Source organism: Agaricus bisporus (genome assembly GCF_000300575.1).
Source record: "Agaricus bisporus var. bisporus H97 unplaced genomic scaffold AGABI2scaffold_12, whole genome shotgun sequence".
Classification (NCBI taxonomy): domain Eukaryota; kingdom Fungi; phylum Basidiomycota; class Agaricomycetes; order Agaricales; family Agaricaceae; genus Agaricus; species Agaricus bisporus.
In genome coordinates this window covers 1,112,793-1,129,059 of record NW_006267347.1, presented here as the reverse complement: position 1 = coordinate 1,129,059, position 16,267 = coordinate 1,112,793, and the positions used below count along the sequence as shown (strand labels likewise).

The 16,267-nt window shown below is 46.4% G+C and overlaps 6 protein-coding genes across 6 annotated transcripts; 2 read left to right on the top strand and 4 right to left on the bottom strand.

Annotated features, from left to right (window-relative positions):
- Positions 1-159: 159 nt before the first annotated feature.
- AGABI2DRAFT_195487 (hypothetical protein) lies at positions 160-1,801 on the bottom strand. The gene has a single exon (XM_006456252.1). The coding sequence runs from the start codon at positions 1,767-1,769 to the stop codon at positions 420-422; it is 1,350 nt and encodes a 449-aa protein (XP_006456315.1). The 5' UTR covers positions 1,770-1,801; the 3' UTR covers positions 160-419.
- Positions 1,802-2,134: 333 nt separating this feature from the next.
- On the bottom strand, positions 2,135-3,856 carry AGABI2DRAFT_77442 (hypothetical protein; the record flags this gene model as incomplete). Its single annotated transcript, XM_006456251.1, has 7 exons — positions 2,135-2,174; positions 2,227-2,349; positions 2,412-2,904; positions 2,980-3,055; positions 3,170-3,434; positions 3,487-3,642; positions 3,693-3,856. 7 exons carry the CDS (start codon positions 3,854-3,856, stop codon positions 2,135-2,137), a joined length of 1,317 nt encoding a protein of 438 aa, XP_006456314.1.
- A 1,845-nt stretch (positions 3,857-5,701) lies between these two features.
- Positions 5,702-8,356, bottom strand: AGABI2DRAFT_195485 (hypothetical protein). Its single transcript, XM_006456250.1, has 7 exons — positions 7,960-8,356; positions 7,725-7,905; positions 7,542-7,671; positions 7,173-7,490; positions 6,392-7,115; positions 6,056-6,304; positions 5,702-5,948 (listed from the first exon to the last, which is right to left on the bottom strand). The coding sequence occupies exons 1-7, from the start codon at positions 8,312-8,314 to the stop codon at positions 5,836-5,838; spliced, it is 2,070 nt and encodes a 689-aa protein (XP_006456313.1). The 5' UTR covers positions 8,315-8,356; the 3' UTR covers positions 5,702-5,835.
- A 23-nt stretch (positions 8,357-8,379) lies between these two features.
- Positions 8,380-9,610, bottom strand: AGABI2DRAFT_195484 (hypothetical protein). The gene has a single exon (XM_006456249.1). It carries the CDS (start codon positions 9,570-9,572, stop codon positions 8,430-8,432), a length of 1,143 nt encoding a protein of 380 aa, XP_006456312.1. The 5' UTR covers positions 9,573-9,610; the 3' UTR covers positions 8,380-8,429.
- A 3,492-nt stretch (positions 9,611-13,102) lies between these two features.
- On the top strand, positions 13,103-13,395 carry AGABI2DRAFT_195482 (hypothetical protein). The gene has a single exon (XM_006456248.1). The coding sequence runs from the start codon at positions 13,142-13,144 to the stop codon at positions 13,340-13,342; it is 201 nt and encodes a 66-aa protein (XP_006456311.1). The 5' UTR covers positions 13,103-13,141; the 3' UTR covers positions 13,343-13,395.
- A 47-nt stretch (positions 13,396-13,442) lies between these two features.
- AGABI2DRAFT_195480 (hypothetical protein) lies at positions 13,443-14,424 on the top strand. The gene is made up of 5 exons (XM_006456247.1): positions 13,443-13,480; positions 13,532-13,652; positions 13,698-14,167; positions 14,220-14,286; positions 14,339-14,424. Exons 1-5 carry the CDS (start codon positions 13,448-13,450, stop codon positions 14,353-14,355), a joined length of 708 nt encoding a protein of 235 aa, XP_006456310.1. The 5' UTR covers positions 13,443-13,447; the 3' UTR covers positions 14,356-14,424.
- The last annotated feature ends 1,843 nt before the right edge of the window (positions 14,425-16,267 follow it).

Sequence of the window (16,267 nt, the reverse complement as noted above, 5' to 3'; positions counted from 1 at the left end):
TGAGAGTAGTCGAATCGTGAGACGTGCCAGTGTGCGGGGCGAACCTTCCCAAACAGTGGCAAACGCCACTTTACGAGTTCCCGAATATGCGAACAAATTAATAGCAGAGAAATAATGTTAGAATATTTCGATACGTCGATCGATAGTGTTAATGTAATCAGACAGATTTTCGGTAAGGGTACGAAATGTAACAAACTGTGTCGAAGAAAAAGAAACGCGTAAAAAATACACCGGTACAGTGCAGAAAGAGAAGCAACGAAGATAGAGCGTTCGAGATCTTACCATCAGTATTACACGACAAGCAAAAAAGAACCATGATTGACAGACTACTAGTAAACATCCGATCCCCCAAGGGGTTCAAACCATACAAAAGAAATCGAAAAAGGCAAGCACACGGCATCATCAATCCAGAAAGCGCATCATGTTTGAATGATCAGGCCTTCCCCCTCCAACTCTCTGATTATCTTCCGTCCCAAAGTGATATCTGGATCTTCGCGAGGTGAAGGTTGACAGATTCCAATCCAGGACAACTTTGGATCCACAATCTTAATGGTCCTCAAATTTCTCTCATTGCCTGCCTCAGCAGCTTCTCGCCATAATACCTGTATTACCCTGACCACTTGTAAACCATTATGCACGAGGAAATGCACATGCTCCAGAGTTGGACAGATGTTTCGTAATAAAAGTGCCTCCAGAATCGCTATGACGTTGGTGTGAGGACCCTTCGGGAAATCGATAGTCTGGAGTGTGGGGAGAAGATTCAGGATATCAAGCAAATCGAGAGAGTTGACGCTGGTGCCGAAACCGTTCCCGGAGGAGGGGGTTCGTTCAAATCGCAAATGTCGAACATTGGGCGAGCGGAGGAAGAATGATTTGAGGGAACTACAGGTTTCGTTGAAAGCGAGACCTTCCATTGAGGAGAAATTGAGAGAAACAAGGGAGGGAAGAGATAGCAGGTCAAGGATCCCGATTTGAGTTTTCGCATCAGAATCCCTAAAGTTGAGGGAAAGTGATTCCAGGCGAGGCAACTCGAGGCGTGGGAGATCAGGATCGGTTGTTGGTTCCAGGGAGAGGGAACACGACTCTAGGGATGACTGGCATGCCTCAAGGATGGTGTGGACCCAAGATATGGGGAAGAAGAACCGGGCCTTAGTAGCAATGAGGCGTAGTGCTTTGAGATTATGCCACGAGATTCCCAATCCTCGGACATGGAGTGGCGGTCCAAGGATCAGTGTGAAATCTTCGAGTGGCGACCTTTTGAACACAGGTTCTACGCCGAGTATAGATGCCTGTTGGAAGTCGAGGCATTGTGCCCAAAATTCACAAAGTTGAGGAAATGAGCCGGGTGGTGACAGAGTGAAGAGTGTTTCTAGAGCATCATAAGTGAGGTAGACGTGGAGGCGAAATAATCGGTTGGCGTATGGAAGCACGAACTCCTCCAACTCCTGCACCGAGAACGCCATCTCCTCCCGATTCTCGATTGAAATAGGAGGAGAGTTGCCCGCTTTTTCACCACGACTCAACCACTCCTCATATAGGCCCCTATGCCGGCCACTTTTGGCGTCGATGATAGCAAATCTGGTCCAGAAAGCAGAGGTGCTGTGGATAAGCAAACGGATTCGATGACAGATCCTGCAAAGCAACAATCGCTGGCTTTGAGGCTCTGGAGGAAGTTGGATTGGATCTTGTGTGGGTAGGCAATACTGGAGAATGGTGAGCAGAACATCGTCGTTTAGGTTGAGGAGCTTGGAAGGGGGTAGACCATTCATTATGGTCTGGCGGTGATGGCTGGACGTCAGCATGGCAAGGGATAAACGATTTTACGCGTTGTTCTCCATCTCATGTTGTTTTGTCGGCTAACTCCGGGAGCATTTCCCGCAGGTTCAAAACAAGCCCTGAGCCCGTCTAATTTTACCGACTGATGTCTTTAAGGGTGCATCCTTGGAAACCGACAGCTTGAGATATCAATCATCAAGTATATGAAGAGACGAATGTTTTACGAGTGAGTATCTGGCCCCAATTCGGCATTTTGAAACGCTGACCCAGTTTAAGTCTCGTTCTCGTAACAATTTCACACGTAATGGACATAGATTGTTAAGCTCGCACATTTCTGATTGCGAGAAGGTACTAACTATCATAGCCCGATCGGACCTTGGCTGTATCTGACGTTGAATCTTGATTGAGATAATTAATGCCTCGAGTTTATTAAGTCAACTAGAAACATACCTCGTAGGATCGTACTTTTGGTAAACATGTTTGAGAAATTCATAATCGCCATATGTCGCATAGACATTTTGGGTGGCATCGCTCTCATTCATATCAAGGGGTGCTCCAGAACAAGGTGGGTTCCTGAATGCCAAGTATCCGTAAGTGCCACCCTTACATGATATTGATGTCTACCTAGTACGTACCGTCTCATCAACCACTTCAGTCCTAACTCAACCTTTGCAGGTATTTGCTCTTGTCCTTCTAGGAATACTGTATTCCAATGAGCAGACAAGTAGGGTCTCAGAGCGGGTTGCAGTGCATTCCCGCCCTTCTTCCGCGCAGTCTCTATCTGATGCAGTGGTATTGGGGTTAGACCAAACACGGTCGAGTTGACCGCATGAGCAGATTCAGTGGCAAAGCGCTGAAAATCTCTAAAGGCTTTCAAACACTTCTCCGGCTCACCCACAAAAGATGTCCCCGAAAAACGGTGTCCGAATCCACGGTCATCTCCTGCACCAAAGACATCTGTGGCTTCTATGTAGCTCATTGGAGCTAGGCTCTCAAAATCATGTGGGATGTCAAGGAAGTCGCCAAAAACGTCTCTTGGAAGTGATGAGCCTTTGTAGAAGTACGCCACTGTATGACTAGCGACTGGCTTTCCATTCTGCATCACATAGCCTAGAATAAACAGAGCCGCTGTTTTCCCCAAATCGATATAAGGCGGTAATCAGCTTTTCAATATATCTCCAACTAAAACTCACGCGACATCACCTGCTTTTGGATCCGTATTCGTTTGTACAAACTTATGTACTGCTCGGATCAATGCTTCAGCGGAAGATTCGGGATACTATTGAATCAAAAAAAAACCAAATCAGAAAAACTTGTCAGACAGCGGCGTCGATCCGATAGGATGAGCGCTAAATTGAAGCTCTCTTCGATAAATGATGAACGGTTGACTGACAAGGATGACGCCTCCGTACCAATTTTTGTCACTCCTCCTTCCAACACGGATAGGTTCGACCTCGAATCGCGTCACGATACCAAATCGACTACCACCCCCCTTCAATGCACGGAAAAGGTCAGAATATTCATTGCTGGCATTGACAGTAACTTGTCGTCCGTCCACGAGTACGACATCCATTTCGGTGACACCATCGGTGGACCAACCATTCTCGGGCGCAAGATAACTCACACCCCCTCCCAGAAGAAGTCCCGTACCGATATCACTATTGCGCGTAGTGCCATAAGAAATTGAAACCAATGTATGCCATTACTTACCCCAAGCGACCGCCCATCGGAGCAACGCCGTATGGTTCCAGTTGACTCAATGCTTCTCCCCATCTCACTCCTGGTTGTATCGTTGCCCGATTTCGACTCTCATCGTAAGTTATGCTCTTCATTTTCCCAAAAAATATAAGTATGCCATCCTGGACACTATAGAAGTCTCTGAGCGATCGTTTCATAGGAAATAGTTGAACACGAACGAATTCCACCCCGTCATTCCTGTATGTCCTCCCGACATGACTGCATATCTGACCCTATCATGATATATCGTCGCCATAGCCCTCTGTACATGCACGTCTACTCGGGGCACGACGACGCATGCAGGTCGTTGAATTGAATTAAAGAAGCTCGCAGGGTTTCGCATAGCTTCCACGTATTCCTCCTCACCGTAAAGTTGTACAATATCCGACCCAAGCTCCTCTCGTAAGTTTGTACATGATCTGGTTGACTTCGCTATTTCAGAAGTCAAGGTTGTGATATTGAGTAACGCGTCCTGATTGATACCAGGACCCCACTGAGTGTTGATGGCGAGAGCGTTGAGCACGAATGGTTTATCGACGACAACCCACACGGTAGCCAATACCCATACGAAAAATGCACCTAGTCGAATACTGATCAACATGGAAGACGTAAAAGGGAGAGAAAAAGGTAGTTGAAATGCCCTGTGGTATTTTAGGGTCTTCAGTGACCTTATATATAGTATTTGGTGACCACGCGAACGAGCCTGACTTCGAACTTGGAAACGCGAGCAAAATTGTAAGAGTCGCCATCTCCCATGATGGGTTGATAATGAAAGATGACTGATAAGAAATGAATGATGACAGATCCCATCTCTGTAATATTTAGATCTCCATTAGCTGCATTATGAACGTTCCATTCATACACTTAGTTTTCATTATTTTCGTCCTTGACTCGGAATAGTACGTCACGCGGCGTCCATTTCGGCGTTATGGATTGTGGATTTAGGAAGGCTAGAAAGTTTCGCATAAGTACGCCTCGATGCTCCTGCTTATAGGCTTGTTACTGCATCTGACAGAGATTGAGGTTTACGCAGGATTAGAGTTGAGAGATACTTTAAGGGGGCAGGGGCCTAAAATCCAGTTAAGCCAGAAGATACACAACAAGCAAAGGAAACTGACCCAGAGATTATAAACGGTATCATAACTCCCTTTTCCATCCCCAGTTTGAATCTCTCGACTTGGGCTTGCGAGGTTTTTGATCCGGTTGCAAAGGACAATTATTGGGCTGTTCGCACTATGGACTTCGAACATTCAAATTTATGACTCCCATAGTGTACAATCGAATCGGAAATTTTAGAATGAAGGCTAGGTATCATTATACTAGTAAGGACACATGGGTTATGTGGTCAACGCCGACGCCCGGCTTCTCTAGACTCAATTTTCTAACACTCCTTTTCTCTTATGACTAGCGGCCTTGCCTCTTCACTTTGTCGTTATTAGAATCATCTGAATAAGTATCCCGACATAATACATAAAGCCTGGCTAATGCGTAATTTCTGTGGCCAACTCGAAGCACATTCGAATGAGCAGGCACTGAATCGTAACAATGTGCGCGCTTAATAGGCGGGAGACCCAGCAATAGCTTTTCTCACTACACAAAGCTAGTTACAAATGGGGTATGTCAATGACCCGAGCAAGGCCTGAGGCCTAAGGAGGTCCCCATGAAACCGTTATCTCAGCAACATCATTGACCTAGTTATAGACCATTCCAGGACCATTCTGTAGAACACGCGATGAATAAATTTCATCGGCAAACAGCGGATAAAAGCGCCAGGTATATGATGTTTCAATGAAATTGACGCAGAAGACAGCGGGGTTATTCATTAATTGACGTACTCTCCATTACAAGGTCTTCTATTTGTATCTAATTAGCATCCATATTCATAACGCCACACATGCTGTTTGTGCGTGCCCAGCGTACAAGTGAACTAGTCCAAAGAGGAGGACAGAAACAAGGCCCGACACTGGTAAAGTTGCCGTATCCATATCAGATGCTCAGCCAACGAAGAGAATAGAAGTTGGCTAAATTTACCTATAAACTCGCAACTCCTTAAAGATAAACCCGCTCCCTCGACTGCTTTACTTTGACCCGACACCACACCCTACAGAACCCGCATTAGGCATAGTTGTGATCATTGCCCATCTCTCCAGAGCTCCATGCCTGGACAATGCCACCACCAAACTTGCCATCCGCGCACGCGCAATATATGTGTACACTCAATTATCAACGACGCCCAACAGATTTACTTAGTAGAATCATGGGACGCAAAATTTAAGAACCATTACGAGTGCTATTAAATTTTTTTTAACACCCAAATCAAGATCAGCAATAGTCTAAGAATCCTTGCAGCTTCTGCGCCGTTCTTGGTGGGAATTTGAAAGCGAATAGCTTGTCCCCAAAAGTCCGCACAATACGCGCTACGCCTTCTTTGAGACCTGAAGCGAGGGAAGATGGGAAGATGGGCGTTCATTAGCGTGATATTCATTCGACAAAGAGGGGGGGAAGGCAATAGGGGTGTTCATGATGAAATCGAAGTTCTTACCATCAGCCACCGCGCCCAACACTTCTCCAGCCTTTTCAACTTCATAACGCAATCTCTCGTGTTCTTGAATCTCCTTCGGCGTCATTTTGTCCTCCGGTTTAGGAGCGACACACAACGAATTCACTTTGATTTGACGTTCTTCGACTGCTGAAAGGAAGGAAAGGAAAGCTTCGAGAATACGCGGGATGTCACGTTGCACGACACCATATCGATCTTCTGTGAGAGAGGCGCATGTAAATCGTGAAATAACTGTTTGTTTATCAACAAAAGATGCGAATAACAGGTTTGGTTAGAGTTCCGTGCGACCATCAGAAATCTAGAAATTCTTAAACTCACCTTCTATGACGATGATATCCAACTCCCGTGAAGGCAAACACTTCTCTATGGCCTTTTGTGTACGATCATTCTTCCACCATGACATCCAGCTCTGAAGATGCGCCACAACAACAGGGGGGACATACATCTTGTAAATCGCACAGGCATAATGGCAGACTTTTTGCTTTATGGGGGCGAAATAATCCTTGGGGGTTTCAGCTGTCTTTTGAGCTTCCCTCGTAGCCTCTGGTGCAGGTTTCACCTCCACAGACCGAAATATTTGGGGTAAATCCGCAATCCCAGTGCTGACCTCCACTGCTCTTGGTATCAGGCCATTGGAGTGTTTAGCGTCTGAAGTGGTCGCCGAAGCATCATTAACAGAGTATTTGAATATCCCTTGACGAAGTACAGGTACAGGGGTGGATGGGATCGAAATGGCGGGAGTAGCTGGTGCCGTAGATGGCACAGTGGTGGGAGGCGGCTCTGGATTTCCACTACGTAAAAATAGCTGGTAGTCCTTGCCCAACAACAATAAGCTCTCACGAATGAAATGAGCCCATAAAGATGGGCTATATTTTTGGTCGGCGAAGAAGGCCCCGCGCTGGGCGATTGCTGATGCAGACTTGTCCTCAGCCAATGAGCATAGCTCCGAGTAGGCAAAATATTTAAATGTGGCGTCCTGCGAGGATATACCAGATATCAGTGTCTGGTTTGGATCAGCAGTAAGATAGGCAACGGGAATGCGCTAAGAGTAAGCGGTCAGCCATTTTCCGATGATATCTTTACGGCGTTAAATTCTTACCTTTGCCACGTTGAGGTCGAAGAGGGTGTCCAGGATTTCCCATGTGAAAAATGAAATGAATCCCAAACAAAAAGCCCGACATATGAGATTTATATGAGAGAACGGAAGAACAATTGTCCAAGAACCACGGAGAAAATGGGCAGTGAAGGGCTTGAGAAATGAGGGAAGGATGGGAAGCTTGTAAACAATAGGAAGGAAGAGGCGAGTCAGGGCAAACACCGAGGCGGTTACGGGCATAACCATTGCTGAGAGGACAGCAGAAACGATAGCAGCTCGCACGATGTCAGAAAACGTGAGCTTCGAATGAGTTTCATCTTTCTATAACATGCTCGTCAACAATGGTATCAAGAATAGACGGATATCACGAACTTGACTGGCAATATTCCACTTGAACGCAAAGCGATCCAACATGACACTTCGAAGTCCGTAGCTCAGGCCTACAACGAGTTGTGATATGACAAGGAATATGAAGCGACCATTCAGATAATGCGGATGCTTCCTAAGGAAAGAAGTTTCAATTGGGGCTTGGCGGAATTACATCGTTCAACACACCTTGATTTGACGAAAAATCCAAGCTTGGGATCAACTTTTTCTAGCCCATATGCCATTGCAGTATGTATTAGCACTAGCGTAATAGCCGAGGACGCGTAAACTCCCAAGGCACGCCGTATACTCGGTTTGGCGAGTGCAGTAGCAAGGGAGCTGGCGGGGGACGTTGTGGTGGTCCGAGTCGCTGTGCCACCTGGAGTCAGTGTCCTGACCGAGCAATAAAATATAACAGACAGACGTGTCAAAAGAAATTTCCTCAGCACAATGACAGGGAGCGCCATGAAACACCAGATGGCCATAGAAGCCAAAAGTGTAGAGGGACGGAAGGGTACGACCAAGAACTGGCCGACACCGTGCAGAAGTGAATTCTGCTGCCACCAGACGGAGAATGACGCGATTGCCCACGTCACTAGGCCAGAGTGAAGGAAGATGTTGTACAGCAGTCGATGTCGTAGCACGGTCTTGACATGAGGTTCGTAAGCATCGGTGGGTGGGGGGATGGTAGGCGCAGACTTGACAGCAATCCGAGAGGGTATGGCCCTCAGGGGCGTATTACGCGCAGTGGGCGGCGCTGTGGCAGACAACGAGGCCATCGCGTCGTCGCTGTGTCAAACAGTGAGCAGTGTGGTGGTCAACCTTCTTACTTATGTAATCATTTCACAGATTCATCAACTGGCAATTAATTCTGAAAACCTAACTTAACAATTCTCATATTATAATCCGTGCATCTGATATAAGCTCGTTATCTTTGCCATAGTGCGCCATCGTCTCTTCATCCGCCCATCCCAAAAACCCAGATTTATCTAGAGTCATTGATTGCGGAGCTCCCATAGTGCGTATCTTCATCTTCACTACAGGTATCCCTCGAACGTCGCCATCCCCGAGTAGCTCTGCTACTTGAGGATACTCTACAGGTAAACTCTCGTCGAAGACGATGAGCTCTTTGAGGGAATGCTCTCGATCCAACACGGGCCAAGCAAGTCGCCCGTCTAAGAGCAAGTCGTCGACCATATCGTCCAGTATCTCCTTCTCTCGCCGAATCTTGAGGCAAAATACCTCAAGTTTCGGAGCTTCTACCCTCCTCAAACTCCGATAGACACTCCTCCCCAAAACACTGAGGTTTAAAGCGCGTATGTTGGAAACGTGAGCAACTGGACCATCATAACCTTCCATCATGTGAACTTCCAATCGCATTGTCACTGCAGAAGTGCAAGATCGAAGAAGCCAAAAGACTTCTTCAGTAGACATCATATATGTCATATCGAGGTGCACAAGTTGATGCCACAGAAGAGTTGGCATGGCGCATCGAATACTCGACCGCTTGCGTTCAAATTCCAGAAATGTCAATCTACGCAAAGCAGTTAACCCGCGCAAAGATTTAAAGATGTGACTGTCAACATCCTGACCACATTGACTTGCTACTTGTATTTCTTCCAAGTTTTTCGCCTGAAAGAATGGAAGTTTCCCGAACGCGAAAGCAACTTCTCGATCCGGAACCACGAGCGTAAGCTTTACGCAGCGATGAATGTGCTGAGGTAAACAGTTGAGGGATTCCACGAGATTAAACGAGGAAATATTGTCATCTCCTTGGCGCTGAATTAGAGGATGACTTCCGTGTATGTCTCCTGCCCCGTAGAGATTTACTTCGACCAGAGAAGGATTTGAACATTCCACAATAGAACGAAATAGGGGAGCTGGAGGATAGCCGGGACCTGCCGCTATGTCGGAGATGATGTTCGCCCATAATGTAGCCATGCTCTGGACAACGCCTCGCCACCGTCGGCATACAGACGACAATAAAATTCTGTGCTTATACGATGGCGTTCGAGAGTACGACGGCTGCTTATCCATCGATTTAATGAAGCGAAAGAAAATTTCTCGTAGAACGTCATCAGGAAGGGAATGAACGTTTGTCAAAGACCTACTCATATTCGATTCAGCCCATCAGTTCAAGCGTAAGAAATAATGACATTTCAAACGTACATGAAAAACGGAAAGTTCGAAATGAACTAGAGGGATTAGGGGGAATTTAGTGAAAGATGGATGAACTCGATGAATCGCGGGTTATTTATACACAGGTAACCACGAACATACTTCTTGGATCATCCCATCTTTTGTTTACAACGTTAAACTTCCCGGATGACGACTCCAGGGTATCCATAATACCAATCAAAAAAAAATGAAACGAATCATGATCCCACAGGCTAATAAAGGAAGCTACCGAGGAATGGTCACACAAACACCGATAATCCAGTGATACGGATGGGACACAATTGGGGACAATTGGGGCACAATGGGGTCTCGGAAATACGTAGGCTACACGTGTATGGCGGCCAGGCTGCGGATTTCTTGTACTACCCTGGTACTATATACCTTGATTGAACACAATGGCGCATCCTAGAACCAGTTGATTCGAACGTCGATGCTCTATTTCGCCACTGCCTTTTGTGTTTGAACTAGGTCTAGCGATCTTCACCGGGCATGGCGATCGTTTCAGCATAGTAACCGTTCCACCGATACACTGAGAGGGCCATAAAATAATGCCTTATGATGTTCCGGCAGCGACTGATACAGGTCAAGCTCCATGTTCACAGTTGTAAGATTTCTGATTGAAGCCGGTATAGGTATGTATAAGATTTGGCAGCCGCTTAAGTTCCTTTACTAGTGTGCCCTGAGAAAACCTGAGATTGACCCCGAAAGAATTCCATGTCGTACTCTGATTTGATTGATATGTCGGCAATTTAAAGGTACTAGAAGGGGAATCCCAAGTAAGGAGTTGCAGAATTTCCTGTGTTATTCGGCCGTATCGGTGATATGACGCCCATGATCATAAATATAACGCACCAAATTGGAGGATAATAACTCAACCGCAATCAAATATCTCGATCTATATGATAGCACATGACGCGTGACGAAGGAAGCTCGAAGTTTGAAGATTTAAATCTGGGGATGTGCAGGTCCATCATTCAGAAACAATAAGGATCAAAATTCTCCACGTCCCGAAGCACAACGTGTTGAACGACTAATGAGAGAGCGCCCGTAACCATTGAAACTTATTGATATCTATCACCACGGACGAAGTAATGGGTACTTGCTTCACACGATGAACAAATCTGAGAGGGATTTCTGCCGATTGTTATACCCTGCCATCTGTCGACAGATATTTATGGCATTTGATAAATTTGATCCTTGGGCAAGGAGAACATGACTCCTTAAAAAAGTAAGTCAAACGAGATGGAGTCTGCCCTCGCAAAGTGGCGCTGAAATCTAAGCCCCGATTTTGGGTAGGTGGCCTATAAGGCAATGGATGAGCTGAACGCAAATGTGGGCAGTTCGTGAGTTGGTATTTTCAATTTCCTACTATTCAGCCGGTGCCCTGATCTGATACTAGTAGCGGGAAGTGGCTCGGCATCATCCGCCGTTTTTCGCATGGAATCATGGGTGACCATCCCTGGGCCTGGATAATACTTTCCCGATGTACGCAGTGGCGTGGTTGGCCTAGGGTAGCCAGTACTATCCCTTGATCTGCATGGATCAGTGTCCTAGTGTCCTGGCGTAACAAGCGAGGGTTCTCACATGCTATAGTCAGAAGTCCAAAACGTGACATCCAAAAACACCTCTATTTTTTTTTGGTCACAGCTATGTCGTCCGCACAAGGAAAAGCTGTTTCGAGACCACCATCTCCGCCCGATCCAGAGGATGCGGATTTCAGTATCAGGACGATTGTCTCCTTGCCTCTACTAGATCGCACAGAAACGTTATCTCGTAACGATAAGATACACGAGGTGCTTGGCTTCGGGCTGAAACTTTTTAAGCAAGATCTGCGAGCTTTTGGGTTGTCCGCATCTACTGTCAAAGAGCTTTTAATTCCTCCTCAGCTGGAAATATTTCCTAGTGAGTATAAAAATATATTTCTAGCACATATACTTAGTAATTGTAGTTCCCAAGAACGTTGATGGCGTTGTTGAAGAGCTCCTATCTTTGGGTACAAACCAAATGGCTATGATAACCAGCTTGTCAACTCGACCACAAGAAAATCTGGTTTCACTTCTGAAAGCCGGATCCACTTCTGCAACGTCTCCCCCTTCCGATACTTCACCGGATAATCAGGATTTCACCATACGGACTGTTGCCACTTTGCATGCCCTAGCTTTTGAAAATGACTTCCGGGGAACGGAATCTCATGAAATTATCATAACGGTGCTTGATGTAATTGCCCGTAAACTGCGCCGGGTCCTTGGTTTGCCCTCCTCCATTTTGGATGCTGCGGGAGAATTTTTTGAAGGCTTGGAGGTGTACCCTAGTGGGTAGACTCGAATATGTCATCCCCGGAAACATTCCTGACATGGGATCTGTAGATATGGTCGCAGAACAATTGCCGGAAGAAGGTCAAACGGCATGCCTACGCCAAGTTTTTCCTCAAGGTACTCAGAAAGTGCTCGCCATTGCTCGTTTGAAACGCGAATACTATGACTTGCTACTCGGATCTTTGGAAAAGGGATTATCTTATGAGAGTTTTCCAGACACACCTGAGTCGTCCGACGATGATTGCGCGTCAGAGGAGGTTCCACCAAGTTCTGCGACATCCGACTCGGGTAAGTGCTTGTCGAGCGTGTCGGGTTCCATGCTACGAACTGATACTTTCGCATACTTTCGCACAATTGAAGGAGATGCCACTCCCAGCGACGCATCGCCCGAATCGGCATTAACCGCTCCAGATTACGGGCTTGTCTTATCGCAACTACTCGAACGTGTTGCAACATTTGAGCACAATAACGCAGTTCTGCTGGACAAAAATATCGCTCTAGAGAGTGAAAATAACAGTTTGGAGGACAGAATCGCTGACCTCACGCGTGACAATGCAAACTTGGAGGGCAAAAACGGTAGCCTAGAGGGCGAGAAGGCCGTATTACTGGCTGAGAAGGCTCAACTAAAGGGCCGCAATGAACATCTGAAGCGTGAAAAGGAGAAATTCAAGCGCGACATTACTAACCTGCAGAATGACAACGCTGATTTAGGAAAGGATAATGATGGATTGTGCGAAGAAATCGCCATGTTGAAAGAACGTGTTTTGGAACTGGAGTATAAGAATGCAGCTTTAGTAGCCAAGAATAATGAGGGAACAAAGAAATTGGCCGGTGTGCAGGAAGCCCATGACAGTGTAAGTATCAACTATCTTGCCGCTTCCAGGTTTAAAACACGGACTGACTTATCACCGCCAACAGCTCTTAGAGATAAGCAGAGCAATAAGTCGGCGCTCCCTGCTGGAGAAAGTTCGCTACAGGCTTCAACAAGCGCATGGACTTCCCGACGATTATCTGCATCCTGACGCAACACCGAATCCCGAACTTCCAAGTCCGGAAGGCCTGAGCAACAGGGTGCGAAAGGGTGGTGATCGGACGCTGTCTGCAACTGCAATCATGATGGTTTTTGGGGCTGAACCTACGACAGATGGAGATACGATGCGCCGACAGACCAACCGAGTTGCCCATCGCTTCGTCAAGGGGGATGTTATGGAAGCTGTTCTGGCGGATGATTTAGCAGAGCAACAAAAAAGATTGTTTTCAGAAGTTTTCACGTTTTATTGGGGACATGTCCCCTCGTCCTCAAAGAGTACGTAGGATATTTGTGTACCAACGTCAGAATATGCGGTCCATAGGAAGGAGTGTGACAACCCATCACATCATCCGTAACAGCGTGACTGCACAGCTAGACTCCCCTCCCAAATGACCTCGTTAGTTCACAGTTCGGCGTATCTTGTAAGGGCATACCATACATCTCCTTCTCACCTATATTCACCAGATTACTAGGAATTCGGCTCAACAAAGTTTTCAAGAGATAAGGAGAAGGCATGTGGTGGTAGACTCTTAGCTGCTCAGATGAGGCACAGCAAACGTAGCACTGGGAGAGCCGAAGCCTCGTCAGGCCCAGGTTAGTGATTTCACTCTACTCTACTAGGCCTTACGATTTCAATAGTAGATTGTTCCAATAAATCAAAAAAACATATCAAACAGAATGACTCCAACTTTCGACACCAGTTAATGCTCGTTGACCAACGGTTGTCCGCGCTTGAGCGGGACCAGGGCCGTATCCGGATAAACCAAGACTGTATCTCTAAAAAGCAGGCCAGTATCCGGGACAAGCAAGATATTGTTAGGAATCAGCAGGTCAACATTGCCCGGGATCAGGAGCGTATTGCCTGTGACTACGCAAACATTAAGAAGGAGTTTGATGATATTGGACGAGAACAGGGTGATATTGAGCGCGGGTTTCGAGATATTCGGTTGGAGCAAGAAGACCTCGAGAATGGTTTCGCCAATACAAGATGCAAAATCGCCAAAAATCGCCGCTCTCTAGAGGATATTCGTGAACGAATGTCAGTAGTTGCTGAAGATCAGGCTAGGATCAGCCGCAAGCTTGAGAGTGACGACGAGACCTGCGAAACTGTAAGCCTGCCGTCATTTTATTGATTTCAGCTTAACGTACGATTGTCCTTAGTTCTTGAGAGCGCTTGATGTTTTCAATCGAGTTATAGTTGAGGATGAGGGGTTAGTAATAGGTGTGTGTACGTGGTTTTTCTATCTAAACGGATACCTAACCTATCTACTCGCTTTTAGATGAGCACTTTATGTAACATAGCAATGACAATAACAACACCGCAATGTATTTCCCGCTATTCAGAACGCTGGTATGATTTAGATGGACAAGACTGAGTTATATTCCCTTTTCATAATTCAAACTTGTAGAGCGGAAGGGGTCATCGATATCCAGCATGAGCAGGACATCAGCGGGGATCAGCTGGCTACCATTGCCCGGGACCAGAAGCATATAGCTGGTGAGCAGGCAAACGTTAGGAAGGAGTTTGGAAGTATTGTGCAAGCGCAAGATGATCTTGACTGCGAATTTAAAGAACTTCGGCTGGAATAGGAGTGTATCAGGAATGGTTTTGCTGATAACGGGCGCAAAATCGTCAAAAGCCGTTGGAGAATATCAGGACACAAACATAGGCGGTTCCTGACGATCAGACCAACATGAGGTGCAAGCTAGCAAATGACAGGGGAACCTGCGAGATTGTAAGCCGGCAGTCACTCCAAGATTTCCCGCAGCTAACCTATGACTGTCTTTAGTTCACGAGAGCGCGTTGATGTTTTCAATCGAGTTACAGTTGAGGATAAGTTCCTCCTCGACCACAAGAACATCTGATATCACTTCTGAAAGCCGGGTCCACTTTTGCAACATTGCACCCTTCCGCTACTGATTCGGAGAATCAGGATTTCTCCATGCGGACTGTTGCCACTTTGCATGCCCTAGATTATGGAAACATGCAATTACCCGAAAACTGCGCCAAGTCTTGAATCTGACTTCCTCCATTTTGGACGCCGCAGGAGAATTTTTGATGTCCTGGAAGTATACCCTAGTGGGTAGTACTCGAGTTTATGATCACCGAACACATTACTAAAGCAGATCCTATAGATATTGTCGCAGAGAAGGTCAAACTGCGTCCCTCCACCAATTTTTTTCCTGAATGCACAAAGAAAGTGCTTACAATTGCTTCTTTGGCAAATACTATGACTTGCTACTCGGATGTTTGGAAAATGGATTATCCTATGACATTTTCCCAGGCACGCACCCGAATCATCGAACGACGGACTCGCTTCGGAGGAGGTTCCACCCAGTTCCGCGACATCCGACTCGGGTAAGTAGTACAGCTACAAATCCTTCTACGGGCTAACCTTTGCAGTTAATCAAAGGAGCCACCACTCCCGGCGGAACGTCGTCCGCACCGAAGAAAAGCACCCCAGATAATGTGGTTATCATATCGAGATTAGTCCAACGTGTTGCAATAGCTGAGCACAGTAGTGCAGCTCTGGAGGAAATGAACAGCGATCTCAGAAGCGAAGTTAACATCTACAAAAATAAAAACACCTCGCTCCAGCGTGAAAGAGCCCACGTCTTAGCGTCATGGCGATGGGAGAAAAAATTTTACAATGCATATATATCGTACTCTGGTGAATTAACTTATTGTTTCCGCTCTCGTTTTCGGGTCTCTCGCCATCTCTTGTAGTCTCTCGTCCGTCCTCCGACAAACATGCTCCAATTAATTAGCATCTTTGTCAAATAGTAGCTGTTGCTTAGTAAGCACTTCAGCACCTCTTTCCTGCACTCACAGAATGGACACCACACAGCGCACCTCTACCCCTGTTGACTCTCCCTTGCGTCAACGGTCGGAGGCAGTTCACTACTTACCACCCATGGATGAAATTGGAATAGTAGAGTTCTACAGGCTTATCGATACGGATCCGCCAGCTTCTATGCAAGTGGAGGAGGGGACGTATGGAGAAGGAAGTCAGCAAGTTCAACAGGTATTAAAGGAACAGACAGAACCACGGGCGACAGAGCAAGTAACAAACAAAGCACACGCATTTGGAACAATAGACGCATTTGTGGACGTCCTCGAAAGCTGTTTAATGCGTCTCGAGAAGAATGGTAACTAGCTCATTCATCCATGCTATCCAACGTTTATGTGGCGCTTTGCGGTTTACAGT